Source organism: Thermobia domestica, chromosome 2, assembly GCF_964235325.1.
Source record: "Thermobia domestica chromosome 2, izTheDome1.hap1.1, whole genome shotgun sequence".
NCBI lineage: Eukaryota > Metazoa > Arthropoda > Insecta > Zygentoma > Lepismatidae > Thermobia > Thermobia domestica.
The window spans coordinates 22,745,384-22,770,207 of NC_137455.1; the positions used below are offsets into that span (position 1 = coordinate 22,745,384).

General features: G+C 36.3%; 1 protein-coding gene across 9 annotated transcripts in view; it reads right to left on the bottom strand.

The window, feature by feature from the left end:
- TfAP-2 (transcription factor AP-2) overlaps positions 1 to 24,824 on the bottom strand; it is a 1,022,457-nt gene that overhangs the window by 262,695 nt on the left and 734,938 nt on the right. For 5 of the 9 annotated variants that reach the window (XM_081740097.1, XM_081740157.1, XM_081740115.1 and 2 more), the window contains one exon: positions 17,558 to 17,854. In XM_081740097.1, coding sequence (XP_081596223.1) covers positions 17,558 to 17,854 — 297 coding nt within the window. Of the gene's footprint in view, positions 1 to 17,557; positions 17,855 to 22,166; positions 22,415 to 24,824 lie in introns of those variants that run through there. The other 4 variants (XM_081740106.1, XM_081740089.1, XM_081740119.1 and 1 more) reach the window with 3 other exon arrangements.

A 24,824-nucleotide genomic window follows, 5' to 3' on the forward strand; every position in this document is an offset into this window, starting at 1 on the left:
CCGAGCTATCTGGGGATTAGGGTTACGGGCTCTTGTATCAATTCCAACATATCACTATTCAACACATCATACTGAAAGACCTATACATATTTCAAGTTTTCAACTTTAGGTTAAGACAAGTTTAGCGTTTAACGGACTCAGGTCTTATTCAAGTTGTGCAATACATGTTTACTAATTTAAAAAGAAAAATTAACAAAAAAAAAAAGACTTTTCTTCTTCAGCTATTTCTTTATTCGTAACTCACGGTTCAAAATGAAATGAAATATTTCACTTTTACGTCCAATGATGATTTACGGTCATGGGCGCCCAAAGGGGGACCGGACCCAATGGTTCACGAAAATGTATATGTAAGATAGCAAACCACGTACATTAAATACTAGACGTAATATAGAAATCATGGAGATGCCCCCCAGAAAATTTTCTTCGGGAGTCCCTGCTCATAATTCAAAAATACAATGTAATAATGTACTAAAATTTTCTTCCTACATTTCAAGCCATATTTTTGAAAATTCTCATGATCATTTTAAGTCTTCACCTCTCAATTAATATTTTTAAATATATTTTATAATGTTAATAATAATAATAATAATAATAATAATAATAATAATAATTTGGATGTGTGAACTTTAACCGATTTTAATGTTATAATGACATAAAATCAATCTTTTACTTTTACACAAAACTCAAAAAGAGTTGAATTTTCTTGACATCTGTAACAAGTCTCTGTAATATCAAAATAGTACACATCATTTGAGAAAGGGTAAATATGAATATACAATTTGACGTTTATTTCATTCTTATAAATACTTAGTTTATTCTTACAAATACTTAATTGATTTCTGCACGTTCAGTGTGCAAATTATGAAATGACGCAGATTGATTCTTTATGGCTAATTGTCTAGGGCAAACTTGGATCATATCTATTTTTAGTTGTGAGAAATAAGTATCCCTAAAATCGAATTTGAATTTGATACCATTTGAAAAGTTGTATTGAAGAATACTATTTAAATATTAAATAAGTCAATTAGGTAAAGGGCTTATTGAAACTCTGACGAAATATTTTTCCTTACTTGATTGTTAAGCATGTTCATTACTACAATTGTTTGCTTACTAGTTACAATTTAATGTATGTGAAATAATTTTCGTAAGGGATTTTCTTTTTATTCCTCAATTAAGGAAAAGTGTTGTTCTATTCATTAAGGATAACAGTAATTAGTACCAAAAACGCAATTTATAATTACTAACCATATATGCAGCCATTTTCTTTTAAATGGATGTTTAAAGTCATATTTTACAATCCAGCTAGGAAAAATTGTGTAATTCAAAACTAATGGAATATGAACTAAAATTAAGTCTTTGTAAAAATGTAATGATTACGCTTAAAAAAAACTAAATGTCAAAATTAAACTCCAATTAATTTTTTAAAAACAATTTACTTAACTTTGTAACGACAATTACTCATAGTTTAAATAAAGTAAAATATAGAGAAAAGTGAACTTTAAAAAAAAATAACGTCCCATGATTATGCCATTTAGCATAAAAAGGACAGATGATTCGTGAAAATGAATGATTGTAAAATTAAGTTATTTGTGCTCTCTCCCACTGGGAATAGAACCCAGGACTACATGAACCAAAGGCAAATGTGCTAGCCACTACACTAGTGGGGGATCAAAATCGAATAAATCAAAATTAAGTCTGGGAAAAAGGAACTGATGTGAATTAGAAGTTGCTGTTAGAAAAATCTAAAATCAAACTTAACCTAAAAATAAAATTAAAACATAAAGTACAGAAAATATACTCCTGTATTGAATATTTTTTGAGTTCTTGTTCTGTACTTCTATTGTTTTCAGATAGTAGTGCATTAAGTGCATACAATATGGAGTGCATTAAGTGTCCTGCCAAAGGAACATAAGGATTAAAAGTGCTTTCATGAAATGTCATTATTATTATTATTATTATTATTATTATTATTATTATTATTATTATTATACAAGGTTAAATTAACAAACAAAAACCGCGGATATTTTGAATCATCATATATTGGCAAAGGGACATATGCCATATTCTGTGATACTATAAGATTAGCAGTGTTGGTAACCCAACATAAAGTTATAATTTTTGAAATAGCACTACGTTAGGTTATTACAATGTTACACTTATGGTATTATTTGGTGTGGTAAACTAAAGACATTACAAACATCCAAACTTTGGCTGCCCCTACAGCAGTAATAACACAAATAAGACAGCAGGGTTATGGATTTCCAAAGTACTTTAGTATTTAGTACTACACTCTATGATGATGGATTTTGAACGAATACGATCAAAGTTATAATAGATTGAAATTTAACTTTAATTATTTCGTTTAAAAAAAGCCAATTGAAAAGACTGTTTTCATAGATGAGAACACAATATAGTTTACAGCAATTTGATATCTCGCAAATCGTTGAAGAGTTATGGCAAACACTGGAAAATTTTGTAACACTGCTTAAAATTATGTAATTTCGATAACTTACTGTAATTACACTTATCACAAAGTATTTTTGTAATCATATAGAAACAAAACAAATCAAAAATTCCTTTAAAAAGTTCCCACAAATACGGCATTTTAAGCAATATATCTATCTATCAAGTTTTATCACTTTTTTTTTTTTTTTTGCTGTAAATAGCATTATGATTTTAATGTCTATTGGAAACCATGTACTTAATTTTGATTTGATGCTTATCTAAACACTTTGAAAAAAGTCAAATTTTCAAATCCTTCTAATTTTGTTTCTACTCGTTCAACGTACGTCGTATGATGAAAGTATTTCGACATTTCGGTATTTTGGATATATCGATAGACCTATATTACCCCGAACGTCTTACTTGTCTTATTACTATTGTAGAACTAACCAAAAAATTTAGTTGTTTTTCTAGGTTAGTGATTCTGTAGTATCCTTTGTTTGCAACACTACAGAACTAATGTGGTATTGTATATTTTCGTGTTACATGTAAATTTAAAATATTTTTTAATGATGCAAATTAGTGTCATTTGAAAAATAAAACTTTATATTGACTTAGCAACACTGTTAATCTTATGGAATCACAGAAATATATATATATATATATATATATATATATATATATATATATATATATATATATATATATATATATATATATATTCTGGTCTTATAATGATGAGAATGAATATTATATGGCTTATTATTCTGTACCAGCTTTTGTCATCCCGAAACATTTGCCAACTAAGTAATTATACTTCCCCGAGGACAATATTCAAATCCTCAAATGTGACCATATACATTGTAAAAATGCCATACAGACACAGAAATATGAAACTCCTGGTGATAAAAGAAAAAAAAAATAAACTTCAGCCAGTTCCTGATTTTCCAGTACTCAAAAAGGAATTATGTACATATTGAACACCTGCGCTGAAAACACACGCATTGCTGTATCATTCAAGATTAACAAAAATTGAATTAAACAGTTCCTCACGTGTTTAACGAAGTTCCTTCCTATCCTTTCTTCCTTTTCTTAAGATAAAGATCAACTTCAGTACAAAAGCTGCAATAATCAACAGGTGAGTAATACCCAAACAGATCTTTTCAAAGTTTGTTATAAAAAAAAACAATAAAATGGCTGCAGAAACCATGATACAGTATAGCTTGAGAGTATATGTATATATATACTGTATAACTGTATTCTTTCAAAATTCAATTCATATTTATAACCGGATATACATACAGAAAAGTAAGCAAATGTCGTCAAGCAGTCTCGCTTGCAACATGAAATGGGAATCATTCCCCCCCCCCTAAATATGTATCTTCGTTTCGTCCCGTTCCGCACCTGTCTAAAGGTCTAATTTCAGTGGCTCTACTTTACATAAATACAGATATCGTTGAGTTTAATTTATCAATTGTCAATACGTATTATATATATATATATATATATATATATATATATATATATATATATATATATATATATATATATATATATATATATAAATGCGCGTGCCGACTACGTGGGTGCTCCGGCATCCACAAGATTTTTAATTTGGACCCGGGTTTGAACTCGTTTCTCTTGCATTTAAATCAGCCGTGTTACCGACTGAGCTAGGGCAGAACCAACTTATCCTTACAGTACCGGAATATTTAACTTTATCACAGCACAGGCCTTTATGACACTGTTCATAAAAGATTTTAACTAAAAATAAATCAAACATTGAGACTTCCCTGAAAACATATAGGCTAACACGTCCCACCACTGGTATGCACCCACATAAATTTTGGAAAGTCGGCGCCGTTGTGTGTATACATAAGGTAGCGATCCTTTGTAAATCTAACGTAAGAGATTGGTCATATTCTCAACTAAATAGTATTTGCTCAGCTGCTTACCCGAATGAGTTTTGAGTTGAGTTGGCTTGATTTTGAATTTAACATCCCTTACAGCAGCGAGATTTTCTTTTATAACACTTAAAAATAGCTTTAACCCATTCATAATGCTCTTAGAATCTTCCATGTTAGAAATTGTCTAAGTATATCTTTAAAACAAACGTGGAATATCTTTCAAGATACTACAGAAATGAAAAAGTAATGTAATAATTTCTTTGTATATCACTTTCTATGTTCGCGTATTTTTTTTTTTTGGGGGGGGGGGGATTTTCATTTTTGATTAATAGAAAGCCTATGCTTACGACTTTACAGTTTATTTGAAGACGTACTATTTGGCAATGGGAAACATACTGCCAATTCAAAGTATTTCATTAATTATTATTATTTTAAGTTTGATGTTCCACGTTTACTTCTAAGCTGTGAGAAAGGGTGATGATAATGGATATTGTGCAATGAAGAAAGCACAAGAAAACGAAAGAACCCCAAGAAGACCCAAACATACGGTGTTTATCCAACACAAATCTACTTGGTGATAGTCGTGATCGAACCAGGAACCCCATGCACCAGATATGACTTCTCTACTACAAAGCCATCGCAGCCCCAATTTCATTAACTAGTATTTTTTAAATACAAGGTTTAATCAAAAAGTACGGTGAATGTAGTTGCACAGTGCCATCTATGGATGATTTATCCATTTCAACTAGTAAAGCCGGTAGCCTAAACCTTTGGTACAGTCAGTGTCGAGTTTGAACGAGTTATGACATGTTAGTTGGCTTCCAGAAGGAGAAGAGTGAGGACGTGTTAAGAGAGTCTGTCGCGCGCCAGAATAAAGTTTTGTTCTAAGCTGAGAAAAAAAAGTGCCGAAGAAGCTCACGAAATGTCCAAATCGGTGTATGGGCGATGAAGCGATGGTATTGAAGACTGTACAAGTGGTATGAGCGATTCAAACTGGCAAGGAATCGGTTGAAAAAAAAAAAAAAAAAAAAAAAAAAAAAAAAAACCGGTCGTGACGTCCTTCGACGTCAAAAAGAGAGAAAAACATGCAAAACGTGGCATAAATGATTTGTTCACACAGGTGAATGACTATTCGAGGACTTTCCAAAGAACTAAACATCTCGTATGGGTCCGTGTAAAGTATTTTAATCGCAGATTAAATGGACAAATGGCTTACTTCTTCACCACGAAAATGAACCGAGAAACAGCTTGTTTTTGATCCGCGAATTTTTGACCGAAAATATATTGTCCACATTCGCCGTGTGTTCCAGATATAGCACCATGCAACTTCTTGCTCTTTCCAAAAATTAAAACCGTGCGTAAATAAATAAATAAAAAAAAAAGTTTTACACAATTCCTAAAGTTTTACACAGTTGAGAGAGCCACGATAGAGCAGCTAAACTCCTTTCCAAAAGAAGCCTTCCAGAAATGCTTCCAGTCATGGAGTCACCGTTGGGATAAGTGCATTGCTACCTAAGAATAGTACTTCGAAGGGGATTAAATCATATTCAATGTAAGCTCATTACTTTGTTTGTAATAAAATGATACACCGTACTTTTTGATAACACCTCGTACTAACTAATCATGCCGAGTACGTACGTTGCTGTATTATTTTGAAAAAGTAAAAAAAAAAAAAAAAAAAAAAAAAAAAAAAATCCGGGACAGAATTGACTGAGCATCTTTAAGCTGTTACTTAAATGATATTTTGTCCACCATGGCACGGACAATATCAAGTAATATTTAAAAAAAATTCTTGGGACACATTATCTATCTTCCTATTCCTCTCAACCACCCTGTCCTTGGGAACTCTTTTCATAGATGTAGCTGGCGACGAGACGGAAGAGAAGTGAGCGGTGTGATAGGACTTTCCGGAAAGAGGGAAGAAAATGAGACAGCCCGTTAGAATAGCCACCAACGTAATGGAACTTGGAGAGGATGAAGAATGCGTTAGCGTAGCCGCTGTTAGCAAAGGCTGTTGAAAATTTTAAGCGTAAAATGTAATCATCATTAAATACCAGGATGGACAGAATTCGTCTTCGACGCTAAGCTATAGTAGTCAACAAAAGTATACATTTATCTCAATATACTTCTGTTAAAATCTTTGGAACGAATTCATTTTTTTTTCTTGGTTACAGAGAATGTTGGGTATATTTTATTAATGAATATAAAGTAATAATAATAATAATAATAATAATAATAATAATAATAATAATAATAATAATAATAATAATAATATCATTTGAAGAGTAAGAAATGTTCTGATGGGTTAGATGAGAAATATCAACTTTTACGATCTGTTCTTGATTTACATAGTAGTTTCTCCAACTGCCTTATCATATTGCTGAGTCAACTCCCAACATTCTATTTCCCATGTGGGAGTGCGATGACTCAATGGTATAGCATTGACGTACGACGCAAGGGTCAACGCTTCGATCCCAGATCATGTGAGTTTGTGGTGGATGTACTCGTGCCCGTGAATTTTCTTGAGATTCTCCCACATTTTCATTCGACCAAATATTTTGCATTCATTAACTTTCATTAATAACACAACCACACAAAAAGAATATAAGTTCTGTGCACCGGCCATCCGGGTTTGGATTCGATATATTTTCTTACTCAGAATCCAAATTTCGAAACCCCCAAAATCGTGTCAATTTTTTTTTATGGCCAAAAAACTTCAGCTAATATTGGTGCAAATATTAGTATGCAAGACAGCACATATGTTTTTCGCACATTAAAAAAAAGACGATCGATCGTACTGAGGTTTCGAAATTTGGATTCTGTGTAACAAAATATATCGAATTATACCCTGGGGTCCGGCGAATAGAACTTTTGTGTGTGTGTGTGTGTGTGTGTGATCTGAGCCAGGTTTACGCACAAATACAAATGCTAATATATAATCGAACACATTATAATCGAACGTTGAACACAGATTCTATACTATTACCTACTACAGATATCTGCTAAAAGTATAGTCTCTTCGTAAAGGACTACTTGAACTTCTGACCTGTATTCTATTGTTCGTAAATCTATACTAAACACTGCACTGGAGTTCTTTTAATGCCTTTATACATATGCATATGTGGTCGATCTATAGGTAATTGTGTCGTCAAGAAAAAAACGAGAATTTGCGAAAAAATTGATTATCTTCTTGTATTGACTAAAGCATTAGTTCACAAGCTTATTAATTTATTTTTTTAATATCTATTTTTCAATGCCACGACAATACATGGAATAGTTTAATAGATTATGGTTTATTTACAATGTGTGTGTTCCAAGTAACCGACAGGTGTCGTTGATATATATATAGTGGAAATATTAATGATAAATAAAAGGGAATTTAATACAAAAAATAGGCCAGTGTCTATATATTTAAAGTATACGTGAGGGCCGTGGTAGCTCAGTGATAGAGCGTTCACCTCTGGTGCATGGGGTCCTTGGTTCGATCCCAGCACGCGCAAAGTGAGCTTTTTGTGCATGGGTTTTCTCAGGTCTCTCCCGTTTCCTCCCACTTTCTTCATTCCATCATTTCATTCATTTCTCATCATCACCGTCTCCTTTAGCCTCCACAGCATAAATGTGGGACGTAACACGTATCAGATTTTGACTGCTGAAACTGAGGAAAACTCCTGGAAAACTCAGACGTGCTGATTGTCCGCAAGATCCAAAACGAAGCAAGAACATATCTACACACTCCTGCTAGAACAGTATAATTTAACATGAGTTTCGAGCTACATGATGTCCCAATGGAGATCGAACTCAGAACTAAGCACAGAAAGCATATATACTAAGTACTTGAGCACATGGTACTGAATTTGTAACATTTCTTTCTTTTTTCATATAAAAGCAATATATTGAATGTAGTTTTGGAAACCTGTATGTTGATGCTTACACAGGACATTGAATTGCAGTTGTGTTTGCCTATCAAAATCTTTTCTCTCGCCTTTATTGATGGCATTTCGTAGTATAACCCTTTTCCCCTTTCTAGTCACTCCATTAAAGACACATGTGAACACACGCATATATCTATATATTTCGTGTTTATATGTATCGAGGCAATTTTTTTTTTTGTCTTTTTTTTTAACTCATTCTTCATAGGGGTTTGAGAGGGTGTATATCAGTTTCCGGTTCGCAACGAAAAGTAATTTAGGCACCTAATGAGCAATTTGTGGAATGTCAGTGGTTGCAACGAACTTAGTCGAAAAAGCCAGTCGACGAAAGTATATGGGTGGAGCAAGGTAAGAGAGAGAGAGAGAGAGAGAGGAAAAAAAAGAGTTGAAAAGCGCGGGGATGGATATGAAGGCTTAGCAGAGAAGCGGAGACAGGGGGTTAGGATTTCAGAAAGAAAACTATGATAAAGAAGCAAAACGTTCGATTTTCCCTTCGAGAGAGAGAGAGAGATCTTGGAAGAAACTTCGAATTCTTATAGGATGCTTGCCTTGCCTTCCTTCTTCTAGCTTAGAACTTTTTTCTTTTCCTTCTATGACTCCTTCGACCTTAGCCACATCCATCCAATCTTCTTCAGAGCTTGTTCCTTTTAAAGAGCAAAAGAAGCAGAGGTGAAGGAAAAGGGATCACAGGAATTTTGAACTCGCTCAAAAGACGTCGAGTAATCTCTCTTATAATCCCTGCACCTGGAATGCTAACGTAGCTTCCTGGTTTTAACATTGTTTAAAATTAAGGACAAAACGTTCTTCGCGCTTCCAAAAAGTGAAGAATTAAGAGGCCCTATCACTGCGAAATTAAAATACCGCTAATTTTACAGTAATTGTGTGATATCTTCCAATAGATTAAAGATAATCGAAAATTGGAACAAGACCTCCCTAGACAATATTATGTTACGTGAGATATTGTTATCACGACTCACTTATCTGCTTTCGACTTCCAACCGTTTAGAAAATTGTCATTTATTTTCGCGTTTCTAAATAACAGTAAACGGAAAGGTACTAGGTGACTCGTGATAACGGTAACTCATGCAAAATAACATTGTCTAGGGAGGTCTTGTTCCACTTTTCAATTATCTTTTATGTATTTGAAGATATCATGTAATTACTGTAAAATTAGCGGTATTTTAATTTCGCAGTGATAGAGCCTCTTAAAAGTTTGTTACGACGTTTGAGTTTATCGTACGACGTTAAACTCAAAGATTTTTATTTTATTTCATTTCTTAATCAAAATGGTCGACTACTCGATTCAAACTCGGTACTTCTCAATAGCCACGCAAGAATGCTAAGGCACTAGCTACTTCCACATTTCGGTGAATCAATCACAGATGTCTATTGGCGGATTTTAGGGCGCATGTTGGTTCCATGAGACTTTTCGAGGGGATATAACTTTGCATTGAAAATGGCAAATCGAATCTTTACGGGTCTTCATCCCGACGAAATTAAAATACCGCTAATTTTACAGTAATTATGTGATATCTACAAATAGATAAAAGATAATTGAAATATGGAACAAGAGCTCCCTAGACAATATTATTTTGCGTGAGGTACCGTTATCACAAGTCACCTAGTGGCTTTCCGTTTACAGCTGTTTAGAAACGCGAAAATAAATGCCGATTTTCAAAATGGCTCGAAATCGAATGCAGATAAGTGAGTCGTGATAACGGTTTCTTATGTAAAATAATATTGTCTAGGGTGCTCTTGTTCCACATTTTGATTATCTTTTATCTATTTGAAGATATCACATAATTACTGTAAAATTAGCGGTATTTTAATTTCGCCGGGATGAAGATTCTTAATTATACCATAATGACACTTTTGCTAGAATTTGAGATTGGAATAAAAATCTTTCAGTTTAACGTCCCACAATTACGCCGTTAGGCTAAGGAAGACGGATGATTAAAGCAAGTGAATGATGATGAAAGAATTGGTGGAAAAGAAAGTGGGAGGAAACGGGAGTACCCTCGAGAAAATTCACGGACACGATTTTGTCCACCACAAACTTACTTGGCCGGGGATAGAACCAGGGACCCCATGCACCAGAGGTAATGAATCTACCACTGAACCACCGTGCCCACAGTTCTGGAATTGAATCAAATGTACAGTACACGGTAAGTTATCTTGGTTTTTGTCACAACCAACTCATTTCTCCATTTTTTATTTTTTATTTTATTTTATTTTATTTTATTTATTTATTTATTTATTTATTTATTTTTTTTTTTGAGAAGTCAAAGATAGTTTTCGAACCAGATTGCGACCAAGTCTCCTCTGTCTGCAGTATAAGATAGCTACAGTGTGTGAGATTTCTGAATGTGGTAATAAAATGAAGTGTAAGGGAATGGGATAACCACAAGAAAACCCATCGACCCGCTGTCTCCCACAAACTCGCATGACATAGGATCGAACCAGGGACCTCTCGCTCCATAGATAAGCGCTCTCTACCATAAAGCCACTGTGCTCCCTTTTTGCGGTAATGTTGGATATTTGCAGCAAGGGGTTACTGTCTTTAAAGAATAACCTCATGAATAATAATACACGGTACAACATAACAATGAAATTGATTGATTGATTTTGTATTTTCATCTTTGTCAGCAACACTATATAGGACGACATCTGCAGTATAAAATTGAATCTAAACCACTATAATACGATGGGTTCTCTCCTGGGAATCGAACCCAAGACATCGTGGACCAAAGGCAAATGTTCTAGTCATTCGACTAGGGAAAGAGACCTATTATGGGCTAAAATAAGAGTAGGTATTTAGGTCTATTGATTTGATTTGATTTGATTTTAGCGTCCCTTTCAGCAGCGAGGTTATATGAGACGTGGAACTACAGCTTAACGTGAGATCCAAACCAAATGAGCTCCCACCGTTAATTAAACCTGGGTCTTCCATGCCAAAGGCGTGTACGCTAACCGCTTAGTCACGAGGGAGCTCTTATTTACGTTGAAAAGGAGATAATTTTACATAAATGAATGACACATTATGAAAATTGAGTCATTGTAGTCTTTTGACTAGTGTGAGATCACCGTATTTTCTCACACTATTTGTCTTTGAGTAAAAGTCATATGATGATAGGGGGACTTCCCGCTTTTACTGCGATTTACATAATCACATAAAAACCCATCAAACATCACAATGTCTTGACAGAACAACCTGCGTGTGTCATGTCATGCCGTAAGAGGCCAGACCAACTTAATTCAGAAATATAAACTTGTTTGTTACAAGCATACTGCAGTCATCCACATGCATTAAAACACACCGGTGATTCAAAGCAGCAGCAATTTTCACAAAAGGATCTTGACCTCCTCAGCAAATCATAAATGTACTAAAGAAAAGAAGGAAAAAACAGTATATAGGAAATATGGAGATAAAGGGAAAGGAAGAAGAAGAAGAGGAAAGAAAAAGTTTCGCATGAGTCAAGTTCATGACCAGCGAACAACAAACAGCGGTATTTGCGTTTAGTGACGTTTAACTATTTTGCACGTTTCACCGAGTCCTGTGTCATTTTTCCATGTCTTACGGTGGGCGAATTGTGGCTTGTACTCGCATAACCAAGTCTTATGTCAGGTGCATCGCGAAGGAAGTAAAATGCCGTTTTACCAGAAGACGTTAAAAAACATAAGCAAAGTGAAGTGAAGTGAAGTGAAGAGCGCTTGGTTGTTAAGAAATGACAAGTGTGGGGGCGTAACACAACGGCATTGTTTGCCTGTCTATTTCTTCACCGCCTCCTGGTGATGGACGCGATAAATCAAGGCACAAGAAGAAGAAAAGTTAAAATAAACCAACGTAAGTTGAAGATGTTTCCTTTACTAACCAGTTCCATCCAACGTTATTGCTTTTTCATAACGTTACAGTACGTGTGTTATTCACTAAATAGTTTTAGCTCTGTTGGAAGCTTTGCATCAATTGGGATTTGTCATCGTACGGAGAGACGAAACAATACGATAGACTGAATGTAGCATCCATTACAACAAGCAATGTTGTGCAAGAATTCCTTTTCAGAGTGCTGATTCACATTACAACAAGAACAGCCAAAATGTCAATCAAATTACATTGACACACGTAAGCTCAGAATCTATTGAGTTAATTTGGATTATGCTGGAAAATAAGATTACCATTACGATTGTACGAGGTAAACACAATGAGAATTATCATATCAGCTACATGACTGATACAACAGAGTATTGACTGTACGCTGCAGAATTCGATTTGCTTGGCATTCATCGATCCTTTTTCAGGCGTAGACTTAACATTGTGTTTGAACCACCTGTGACCTTACCAATAATATAAAACGGGACAATTTATTAAGGAAAAAAAAAATCAAACATTTCTGAGTCATCTGTGACGTCACAGTTTTTGCTCCCATTCACTGTAAGTCAGACGGAGAATGAAGGATCTGGCATGAAACCTGATGTTTCATAAAAGACAGTGGTGACTGGTATGGTTTTGGTGGCATATCACTCGTGGATCCTGACTACACGAACACTGGATCCATTCTCCGACCTTACTTCCTCCCCTCATTTGCTCATTGTGTTTCTCTGTGCTTTTCTCTAATTGTAGAGCGCGCTTCTATGTCATCATGGTCCAGTTGGAAATGACTGGTAGAGGTGATGGGGCTCCACTCCGAAGACGTCTCTCGGCGTTATGAGTGGACAGCACCAAAAAACTGCATATCACTTTGCTTTTTTCGGATTCAAATTTGGAGATTACCACTTGAGAGGTAACTACAGTATTTGGGGCTTTGATGTAGTAAATGGTTAAGTGTGGATGCTTTTGCTGAACGCGGTTCTAAATTCGATTATTTTGGTGTACCAATGAGGAACTATTTCAATCACGGTATACGGAACTAACTAGAAAACGACCAATAGCAGCCATGCTGTTCGACGTGCTTACCATACTCTCCCCAGCTAGTAAAAAGCTGGCAGGCTAAAACCCCTTGAAGACTGTAACGCTAATATATTTGTTGATTGGTAGTCGGTTTCGAATCGGAAGGCTCATAGTCAAATACGGAAAGGTCTTTCTCTACACACCTATTGATAACACGTATCTAAAAACTGATATAAATGTATAATTTACTCCCTATAGTAGGTGAACGTACTTACTTGATAACCGTGGGGTTCTGAGTTCGAATCTCGTGACAGTCTAAATTAAGGATTGTTGCAGGTTTCTGCCGATCTCGTTAGAAGAACGTCGTGATGACTTATAAACGTCAACCATGGACCATAGCAACATAAAACTACAAATCAATCTTTACTCAGCAACACATTTGCACACACTTTTCCACACAGTAATCTACGGACCAGTGGCGCAGGGAAAGGGGGGGCGGAGGGGCCGCCCCCCCCCAAAGAGGTCCGACAATGTACTTTGGTACTTTGATGTTTGTAATTTTTTATATATTTTTATGTTTATATATCTTTTTGTTTGTAATTTTTCTATATGTACCTATAACAGCACTTGCCCCCCCCCCCAAAGACACATCCTGGCTACGCTACTGCTACGGACACAAAGTCGTTCTCTAGACAGCGTACTGTTTTTGTCATTATTTGCTTCAGAAATGAATAACGAAGCGTACCGTAAACCAATAATTAAAAAAAAAAGCAATCTCACACTTGTTAACAGACTATCAAAATGTGGCACAGAATTTAAAACACGAAGTACATTTCTAACTTACTTCATTTTGGCATCAAAGAAACGCAAATAACAGTGCAGAATATTTCGACCGGAGTTTTTAAATTCCAAAGCAATCCTTGTCATTTCCTTTCTTCCTAGCCCTGAAGGGACATTTTTCCCACGGATTTGTAGTGTAATATTGTTTTCTTTCCCTAGGAATTCATGTGCAACGAAGCGTCCGCTACATTGTGTTTGCTACCTGGTGCGATGTACTCTCTACCCACCCTTACTACACGATATTGTACTTAGCTACCCCTTAAACGATTAAGACTAATCCTACACTTGTATTGTGGCCGAGAAAATAGTATACAGCGAACACAATCACAAAATCTTTAGTAATAAATTCAGAATAAATAGGGTTCTATTCCAACTGTATAATTACATAATAGCTATAGTGTATGGAAATATTGTACACCAAACAAACGAATTTAAACCATCTTTTAACTTCGTTTTACATGAGTAAATTATGTGTTGTTTCACAGTACAATATGAGAAATAAATACTGTGTTGCAAGGTTTCTTTCGGAGGAGTCCCGTTGTCTCCAGAATATAAAATACTAATCATGATAAATACTTTAAAAAGTTGTGAAATAGCACCCAGCGTCCATATTTTTTTTAAATCCCAACATTTTTTACTACACTGCTCCCTCAGCTATTTCTTTCTTAAATAAATTATTTTTATTGCAATAAGAAAGCTGCACAAAAGAAAGTACTCCGAGAAAAAGATCACAGAGACAATGCTGTAAAATCGAGCTTTTAGTCTTAAATTATGATAAGTGTTTGATACACCAAACCCTCCATCTATAGGGTTCTATTGGAGGTAGAGGCACGGTGGCTTAATGGTAGAGCGCCTACCTCTGATATCTAGGGTCCCTGGTTCGATCCCCCGTCAAGTAAACTTGTGGTGGACATCATCATGATCGTGGGTTTTCTCAGGGAACTCCCATTTCCTCCCACATTTTCACTCCAATTCTTCCGTAATCATTTACTTGCTTCATTCATCATCTCCCTTAGTCTAAATGGCATAATCCTAGGACGTTAAAATGAAAGATATAGGGTTCTACTTCTATCGATATTCACAATACATTGTTTCAAGTTTTTGTAAGGCGCCAACGGCAATTAATCCGGTGGCCTATTCAACTTGCAGCATTAAGTATATGTCAGATCCAATACGCCTTCATATAATAGTACACTACTTCCTGGCTTTTTGCCATGCATGGATAACTAGTTTATACCTCAGAGGATTTTGCAGTAAAGTAGCAACCTATTACTTTATCTTCTTCAAGCATCAAAACGAATATTCACTGGATTGCCTGACATGTTAGAAACCCGAACATAATCTTCATGTTGCAAGAACTCCAACGAGCCGTTTTTCCCCCAGTTATTTTCTTTTCAATAAACATAATTCTTCACTTCATCAGACCTCCATTTGTCGCACGACCAGCACTTTACAGCTATTTACGCTGACAGAGACGAGTGGCGTAGTTTATAAATAATTATCGTGAAAGCTAAACGTGTCCCAAGTTCGCGACAGTCTGCACTGGAATATGCTCCTTGATTTATGTGAGCCTAAGAACAGAATATGATTAACAGTTCAGTAACTGCAAATAATTTACCACTAAACGAGTTGCAACATGTCATGTCTAGCCTTAGAGCGGACTTCTTCAATTTACGCAACTCATAATTTTGTTCCAAGATTTCTTCGTTCTTCGACTCCATTAAGTTCTTTTCCTTCCTTCCTTTCTTACCACTGTGAAGTATAGATGGTGTGGAGGCTTTCATCTTGACCGAAGTGTCTAACAGCAATTTTGTTCGTAATTAAAGAGCTTCCTGCAAAAGAAAAAAATACCACGTGACGCTATCGCTTTATGTTGTATCATCATCATCTTGGGTCAGCAATCACTTGATTGTCTTGACATAGCTTTCCATTCTTTCCTGTCCTGAGCCAGACTTTTCACTTCCTTAAAATAATGTGTTTTTTCCTTCTCTATATCTTGTATTATTTGGTTCGTATATTGCAATCGCGGCTTTACGCTGGGCAATTTTTCCTTCTGGCTTTCTTTCCGTACGATGTGATTTTTGCATGTCTCATATAATCAGCAACGCAGATAGGCTAGTTGTCACGAGGGGCAAGAACTCGTCTTAGTGCCTCTCCTCGCCAACCAAACCCAAACTAGTGTTGTCAGCTGCTCGGCTCACATCTCAGTCACCACCGAGCCGAGCCGAGAGGTGAGCCGAGCCAACAGCTCACCCAACCGAGCCGGCTCGAGCCCTTGGCTCATTTGGGCCGAACCGAGTCGAGCCGATGGCTCACTCCAACCGAGCCGACTCGAGCCGATGGCTCACCTGAGCTGAGCCGAACCGAGCCGATGGCTCATCGCAACCGAACCGGCTCGAGCCGATGGCTCACCTGAGCCGAGCCGAACCAGGCCGGTTGACATCACTAACCCAAACTCTCTAACTACACCTGATATTGGCATCACACAGTAATTATTTTATTTAGGGTTGCCAACTCTGGAAAACAAAAAACCGGCACCCCATCAAAATTCCTATGATATATGTCTGTATGAAGTATGTTCGAATCCATGGGAAGGAAATATACTATTGTGAACAAAAGTGCATCAGCACCTGTATTCTGCATATCATTATAATAAGGTTAATAGATACATTGTGCTATAACAAAGAAAAAAAATCAGCATTGATCATTTTATTGTGTTTACCAGTAACTGCCATTTTTTTTTTTTAATTATCGAAACTGATGAACAAAAGTATATTAATCTTTACGTGACATTTTTTGATTTGGAAAATGAAATGAAATGAAATCTTTGAGTTTTACGTCCCACGGTTATGCCGGTTAGGCTAAAGGAGACGGTGATGATGAGAAATGAATGAAATGGTGGAATGAAGAAAGTGGGAGGAAACGAGAGAACCACGAGAAAACCCACGCACACGGTGTTTGTCCGCCACAAAGTCCACACGGCGAGAGCTGGGATCGAACTGGGGACTCCAAGCACCGGAGGTGAACGTTGTATCACTGAGCCACCGCACCCCCAATGGTTTTACTATTATAATAGATATTATTATTATTATTATTAGCACACCAAGAAGTATTAATAATAAACTTAATTCAAGTATTATATGTTCAAAGAAAATATTTGTTCCATGTAATACTGTCTACGAAAATTTTATTCGTGTTGAGCTTGCAACATGTATTTTTTTTTTTCTTTAACTAAATCGGTATCAAATAGGCTATGTTACTAATATCTATACTGAACAGCACAGAAACTGGTGCTCAAAGTTGTATTTACATCTGCTTATGCAGCTTGATATCGAACAATATGGAACTCTCATTTTTTTTCTTTCTTGTTCTACACGAAATCTTTTGTTGTAAGCAAATTACAAACCATGTTAATAGCGCTCATGTAGCACTTGTATGAGTATTCGTCATGTAAATGTCAATTTATATACAGGCAAAACGTACAGTACATAAAAAAGAAAGATAAAATAGGAAGTAGGATGGAGTGAAGAAGATTGTTGAATACATATACTTACGACGTGTAGCGGATCGTTTTCGGGCCTTCGGAGGACATCGTGCGTTCGCTGGCCGAGTTGATGTGTTGTTTGATAATGCGATTGGTGTAAGGAGTTGAGCTGCGAGTACGGGTCTGGATTGAGATGTCCTGGGTGGAAGTCCAGCTGCTGCTGTGGAGGAAAGGGCGGCGGGAAGTATGGCGGTTGGAAGTCCGTCGTCGGCGTCATTCGCGGCGCCGTTGTGAAGGACGTCGTTCCGGCCGCCGTGCCTATCGTCGTTATTGAACCTAGGCTGGCTGAGTGCCCCGTCACCCGATCCTGCAAACAAAAACAAAAACTTTATTAGTAAACAAATACAGTATTGATAGATATTTTGCTTACACAAGTGTTTAAAATTTAAAATTCTCTGGCGAAATAGCCCTGGAAGAAGTTCAGATAGATGATTAGGGCAAGTAAATGATGGAAGAATTGGTACAATGAGAGTGTGGGAGGAAACGGGAGTACCCCGAGAAAACCCACAGACACAATGTTGTCCTTGGCCTGGAATCCAACCAGGGACCCCCATGCACCAAAGGTAAGCACTCTATCACTGAGTCACCGTACTACCAACCAAGATATTCTCCGGAGGTACAGACGACCGTAACAAGAATAATTGCAAACACATACACTAACGCACGAATATACATAACACTTCATTTAAAACAAGTATTTACACATTGCGTAATTCGGTTAATTACCGTAAACATAGTTAGTACTACAGTATTTAACAAGTTTGATATGTTTCGACTTGTATTTCAACAATGGCGGATCTAGAAGGTAAAAACTGGGGGGGGGGCAACCAGAATTCAGACTATGATAGATATATCATGAGTTTATTATAAACTTTCAAGAATATATAAATAATAGCTTAAGTTATTTTTGTCACTCAAAAAACAGGGGGGCTTAGCGCCCCAGTCTTCGGGCTATATCCGCCATTGTATTTCAAACAACTGAACTCTTTCGGAAATTTAACGATAAACAACTGGTGGTACACGAACTCAAAGATAATTATGGTGCAGCTGGCGCATATTCAATTCGGTGAGAGGTCAGTGCATCAACTCTGAATAAAATTATTTCCTCTATATTCGAATTCAGCTCTCAGTTTTCTAATGAATTAATCTTGAATTTAACGACGACATAAATAGGAGGGATGATTAATGCCAGTGAATGCTTATGAAAGAATTTGTGGAATGAGGATGTGGAAGGAAACTACAAAACCTTGTGGCAACTGATGAATACAACGTTTGTCCATCACAAATTCGTATACTCTGGCAACATAATGAACGATCTCTAGGCGTTAGAGGTGAGCGCTCTAGGTCAGAGCCGTCCCACATTGAGTCTTTTTTATCACGATGGAAATAAATAGCGTTACTGCTACTGTCCCCGTAAGTCAATCAATCAAAATTTAAAAAAAAATATGGATAGCAAGAAACTTGGACATTTGGCACCATTAATTTGAAACTCAGCATATTTTTTAGACTAAACTTTTATTCCCGTAAATATTGTTCTTATGACAAGGACAGAAATAATTTCAATGACTCAAAATACATTCCCAGTCTAGTTTTCAGGTTTTTTTTTTTTTTTTTTTTTTTTTAAGAGAAACTGATATAAGATAAATCATACATAAACAATTTTTCTGTTATTAAAAACAGAAGGTCAACTTTCTATTGCTTCTGTTGTCAAATATAGGACAGCTGAAAAATTGGCTAGACGGTTGATAAACGATTCAAGATTAACATCACCTTTGAATATATCTGCCAAGGTTCAGAGATCTCAATTTTGATTTTAAAAAGAGTTTGAAGATAATGAGATCCACATTTGGAAAGAATATAATTGAGTACATTAATGCCAATTTTCAGCGCCCTATATAAGCTGGGATTTATTAATGCAAGCAGCATCCAAATCAGAGATGGTATTTAGTATCTTCCCCAAATCCATCGGAGCTGGTGCTGTGACTTACGATGAGCAGTTATAAACAACCTCGTTTATACGTATACCCACCGTCACTGACGCACCTGCTCCCTATGGACGCACCCCTACCGCGCTCCTGTCCAGACTTGCTTAGATAGCATTCGTGCTTTTTAGTGGCCAGCTAGCACAATTTGCTCGTGTTTTATGCACTGTAGTTTTTATGCCATATGTCCACATTGTATTTATATTCATCATAGTTATAAATAACGACTCATAATCACTACCAAGTGATTTCGGGTAGAAATTAAAATCCTAAATTAGTACTAGGATTTGTATCCGAGGCTCCGCACACCAAAGGATCGCGCGCAAGTCGCCAGACCAGGGAGGAGCTATGCTAAGATTGATTATGTCTGGATTATATGAAGGAGAGAGATCGATAATACGAAACTATTATTCTGAATTAGTGCCTCACAAGATGTAACCATTTACTTATTTACTAAGTCAAAGTGTTACTCTATCTTTTTGGGGCTAACTCAAGGCAGCTTGACGCAAAGGATACGCGTTAAGTAAATACGACAAGTATCTATTTGCAGTAATGAAGCACGAGGATAAAGATAATGTATTCAAGAATTAGAATTATAGTCTTTGGAATTACTATCTTGTTTACACATTACAAGATGGTCGAATGGGAAATTTGCTTATCGGTGTATTGCAAAATGAATTTGCGTTGGTAATACGGGAAATTGATTTCCCAGTTATCAGGCAGCGAGTATAAACAAATAATAACAGGCTCCACAAATCATTTAAATAGTAGCAAAATATTTAAAATAAACACAATGTATATTTAAAAAAGATTGGCAAGGAATTGAATATACATAGTTTTTTTTTTTTAAAAAAAAAAAGAAAGAAATATATAAATTTCTTATCGACCAGAAGACAGAATTCCAATGACTTCAGGAAAGAGTTAATTCCACGTATTAATTTCGTTTGCTTATAATATTACTAATAACTATATAAGAATTCCTTCAATATACACCAATTTTCCAACACGCTAAATAAACAAACGAAAAGGTTTCCAAAACAAATTATCATAGTATGTTTTGGTCAAACAAAAACTAAAATTGATGCTACAATCCTACTAGGATTGTGCCAGGTAAAACTCATTTTGTAATTTTATTATTAGAATACGAGCCTTCGGTATGCGAGAAACCTGGGCTCGATTCCTGATGAGAGCTCATGTGGTTTGGATCATACGTTAAGCTGTAAATCCGCACCAGGCTGCTTAGAAGGACGTTAAATTCCAACACAAATAAATAAACAAATGTGACTGATCATCAGTTTCTTTACAAGTTCATAAGCGCTGTTTACAAATCATAACATCATACGGATAGAATAGGAATTAGGTTTCTGTGCTTTCGGCACCTATGGCCATTTTAACTTATGAGCAGGCCCGCAACCAGCCACAGAGGTTTGGAGGGGAGCATGAATATGTTAGGAGGACCTAGTCATTAAAAATTCTCTTACAAATAGCTAAATTGTGTTTTTTGTATTAAAAACAGCATTTTGTGTTAAGGTCTGGAGGGGCCAGGTTCCCCTAGCCCCCCTCTGGTTGCGGGCCTGCGTATGAGGGATGACGTCCGTCGGCGATCACACTAGGAAGAAAGTGGTCTGGGACCGGTACATTAGGTACCATCCCAGCATTTGCCTGGTGTGAGTAAGGAAAACCCAGGAAAAAAAACACTCAAGATGTCTGGCCTGTTTTACACTTTTTCGACCGAATACTGGGAATTGAACCAGTAACCTCTCGCACCAAAGATGAGAGCATTACCGACTACGCTACGTGGGACCACTTCATAACATAATACGAAGCAAATACTAAAATAATAACAAAATTCATTTGCATATGTTAGCAGTCATATTCAGTTGCAATACTATAGATAACTCTATAGATCTCATACGATACGTTAAAATGAATTCTGTTTAATCCATGTACGGACTTCCAATGCGATTATCTGTGGCTTTCGACAGTTGCTACTACTAAATAATTCACGCATATTTGTTCTTCAATTACTTCACGATACTACTCGAAATGGGGTGGACAAACATCATGTGCGTGGGTTTCCTTTGGGGTTCTCCCGTTTCCTCTCACTTTCTTCATTCCACTATTTCACTCATTTCTCATCACCGTCTCCTTTAACCTAGCCGGCACAAACATGGGACGCAAAGATTTCATTTTTTAAAAACTCAAAATGGAACATTCTGTGCTTCGCTGGGGAATCGAACCCAATATTACGAACAGGAAAATTTAAAAAGTAAATATTAATCAAAATTGTACGAAAGAAAAGACTATGAATTTATAAACACCATTAATTCCGAAAAGATAAAATTATTTTATTCTTCCTTAGACCAAAACTTTAGAACGGACCTATTGTACCGACAGAGATTTATATCATGTTAGTATTTCTACCCGTAATAAGTTAATTAGCAAGGTATTTTACGGTTATTGACTAACTACTATGCATAAACAAGCAAACATTTCATAATATCAACACATTATGCTGTCAAATTGCCTTCCGGATATATTTACAAAATAGGTCCAGAAGAGGAAAAAATCAGAAAAGTCCCCGTTCGAATTTAATCACACGGAAATACCCAAACCACATTCGCTTTACCATCTCACCTCAAATTCACGAAGCTGTCGAAGAAAAAAGGTTGTATTTGGTCTGACATCGACTGCCATCTTGTCCCGTGCACCAAGCAGTTGCTCCAAGGCTTGTTGGAAGAAAAAGAAAACAAAGTGTACCCAAAGAGTTTGTAGAGGAGCGTGATATGGTAGGAGGAATTCTTCGCACCCACGACACACGATCAGAGAGAATGCAAGCAGTTTGCAGCAGAAGGCGTTCCTATCGCTACACCGATCACTTCTTCTGAGAACCATTTTGTAAACAGTAGAATATCACACTTTTTCCCCTTTATCTGCAGCTACCTGAGAAGCTATTGATATTTTTAATTCAGTCATTTATACAGAGTGACCCAAAAGTAGGTATACAGACCTACATATATAAAATATACGGGACTGATCACTTATGTTAAGAAAAGTTATAAAATTAATTAGTAAGTAAGTTAAATAATATTGTTCCCGAATATAGAGGATGACTTACTTCTACAATAAAGTAAAGTAAGGGTGTAATCAAAGTTCCACCATCCAGTCACGTGATGGTCAGTCCACTTTGCACACACAACTTTATTGATAAAAAAGTGATTTAGCTATGTAACAAAGGATAGCTGAGCGAGCGTAAGCGAGCGAAGGGGGTTAAAGCCCCGCAGGGCTTGTTTTGTTCCACCTTAGCCCCATGATGATACTACGTGGCATTACGTCACGCTCGGGTGCTGCAACTTCGATGTAAATCTAACTTCACCCCTACGCGGTGGCTCAGTGGTAGAGCGTTCACTTCTGGTGCATGGGGTTCTTGGTTCGATCCCACCTCCAGCCAAGTGAACTTTGTGGTGAACAAACACCGTGTGCGTGGGGTTTCTCGCGGTTCTCTCATTTCCTTCACTTTCTCCATTCCACCATTTCATTCATTTCTCATCGTTACCGTCTCTATTAGCCTAGCCGGCATAATAGTGGGACGTAAACCTTAAATATTTCATTTCATCATCACCGTCTCCCTTAGTCGCGATGCATAATCACAAGACGTTAAACTCAAAATAATATGTAAGTCAGGACGGACGGTGATTCAGTTGGAGAGCGCGGACCTACAGTACGTAAGGTCCCTGGTTCGATTCCCGGTCATGCGAGCTCATGGTGGCCAAAATCATGTCCGAGGGGGTTTCTTCTCCGGGCCTTCCTTTCCTCACACATTTTCATTCTATAGTATCGCTGTTGAAAGGGACGCTAAACATCAAATTACATCAGGTCGAAATAGTTTCACCACGATTAATATTTCCGTAACGAAATCTGTCAGTTATATTAAGATACTTGTGCTTAAATACATTATCTATTTTATTTTTATTGACCTATTTAAACCTTTCTTTTTAAGAGCGAGGTCATGAAGGACAAGCAGAATGAATATACAAGTGGAATGCGAACCATTGCTGTACTTTGTACACAAGACATCGTACCTCTCTTCCCAGCAGGCCTTGAATCTTTGAGCATGCTTCTGTAAGAGATTAGTCTAGTGATGAGGTCAACAGGACAGCTCTAAATAGTTTATTTTGACAAATAGTTATGTTTTGTCACAAATATTTAGAACACATCTTTAAAAGTTACTGTAGATTATGAAGATTTTTTCACTCCACTTGTTCTTGTAGCAGACTATTTCGAGTATGTTAAAAATATATTTTAAATAGTTATGCAGAGATAAAAAGATAATATTTTGCTTTCACATATCTAAAACAGATTTTCTATAGATAAATTTAAACTCCACAATAGTGCAAAAGTTTTTCTCTTTTTCCAGATCCATAAATATTTTCTCTTATTTTGTTTCAAGAAAATATATAGAAAGTTATTATCCATGTTTCAAGGAGAATGTTGAATGTTTTCTTTTATGGGACAGCCATATTTATTTTTAACGCTTTGCTAATCTATTTTTCTACATGTACTTTTATTTGAAATCAGTGGCGAGTATTGAAAGTCTCAATGATAAAACTGTATCGCTTCACGTTAGGGAAAAAATAAAATTTATCTAATGTTTTAATTTTTGTATCAGACATCAGGGACATTAGGTAAGCTTTTCTTGTAGCTTTTAACGTTAAAATTTTAAGTTTTATTGATGTGGCTTTCCTCTAGAACCGCCACTGATTGCAAGACTTCTTATTGTTTGTACTATAAACTATACTTTATGAAGGGATAGGGCTGGCTAAGTGGTTTTTAATTGAATAATGTGAGGTTAGTGCATCGGATAAGTTAGTCGCGATTTCTCACTTTCTACATTGGAAGAATTCAATACGATTTCAATTCAAATAGTTACCCAATTGCCTCACGTTGCAGGGGAAACAATATAAACTCGACACGTACTAATAAAAAACTAACCACTAATGTGACCGCCCTTTCGAACGCCATCTCTTAGCGATCGGCTGAACTTTCAGACTAGTGACTAATACGCGGTCAGTGCGTTGAGTTGCTTTATCTCTAACAGACGTATCAAGAGCTTTCTGGAGCTAATGGCCGCCACGTGTTTTTTTATTCACACAACTCTCCAGTCAGGGTGGAAAAAAATCATGATTTTTTTAATAAAAATCATTTTTGTTGATTTTTTTTATTTAAATCGATTTTTTTGATTTAAATCAAATCTTTCTCCTCGTATAATACAAGTCGCGAACTGGAGAAAAAACA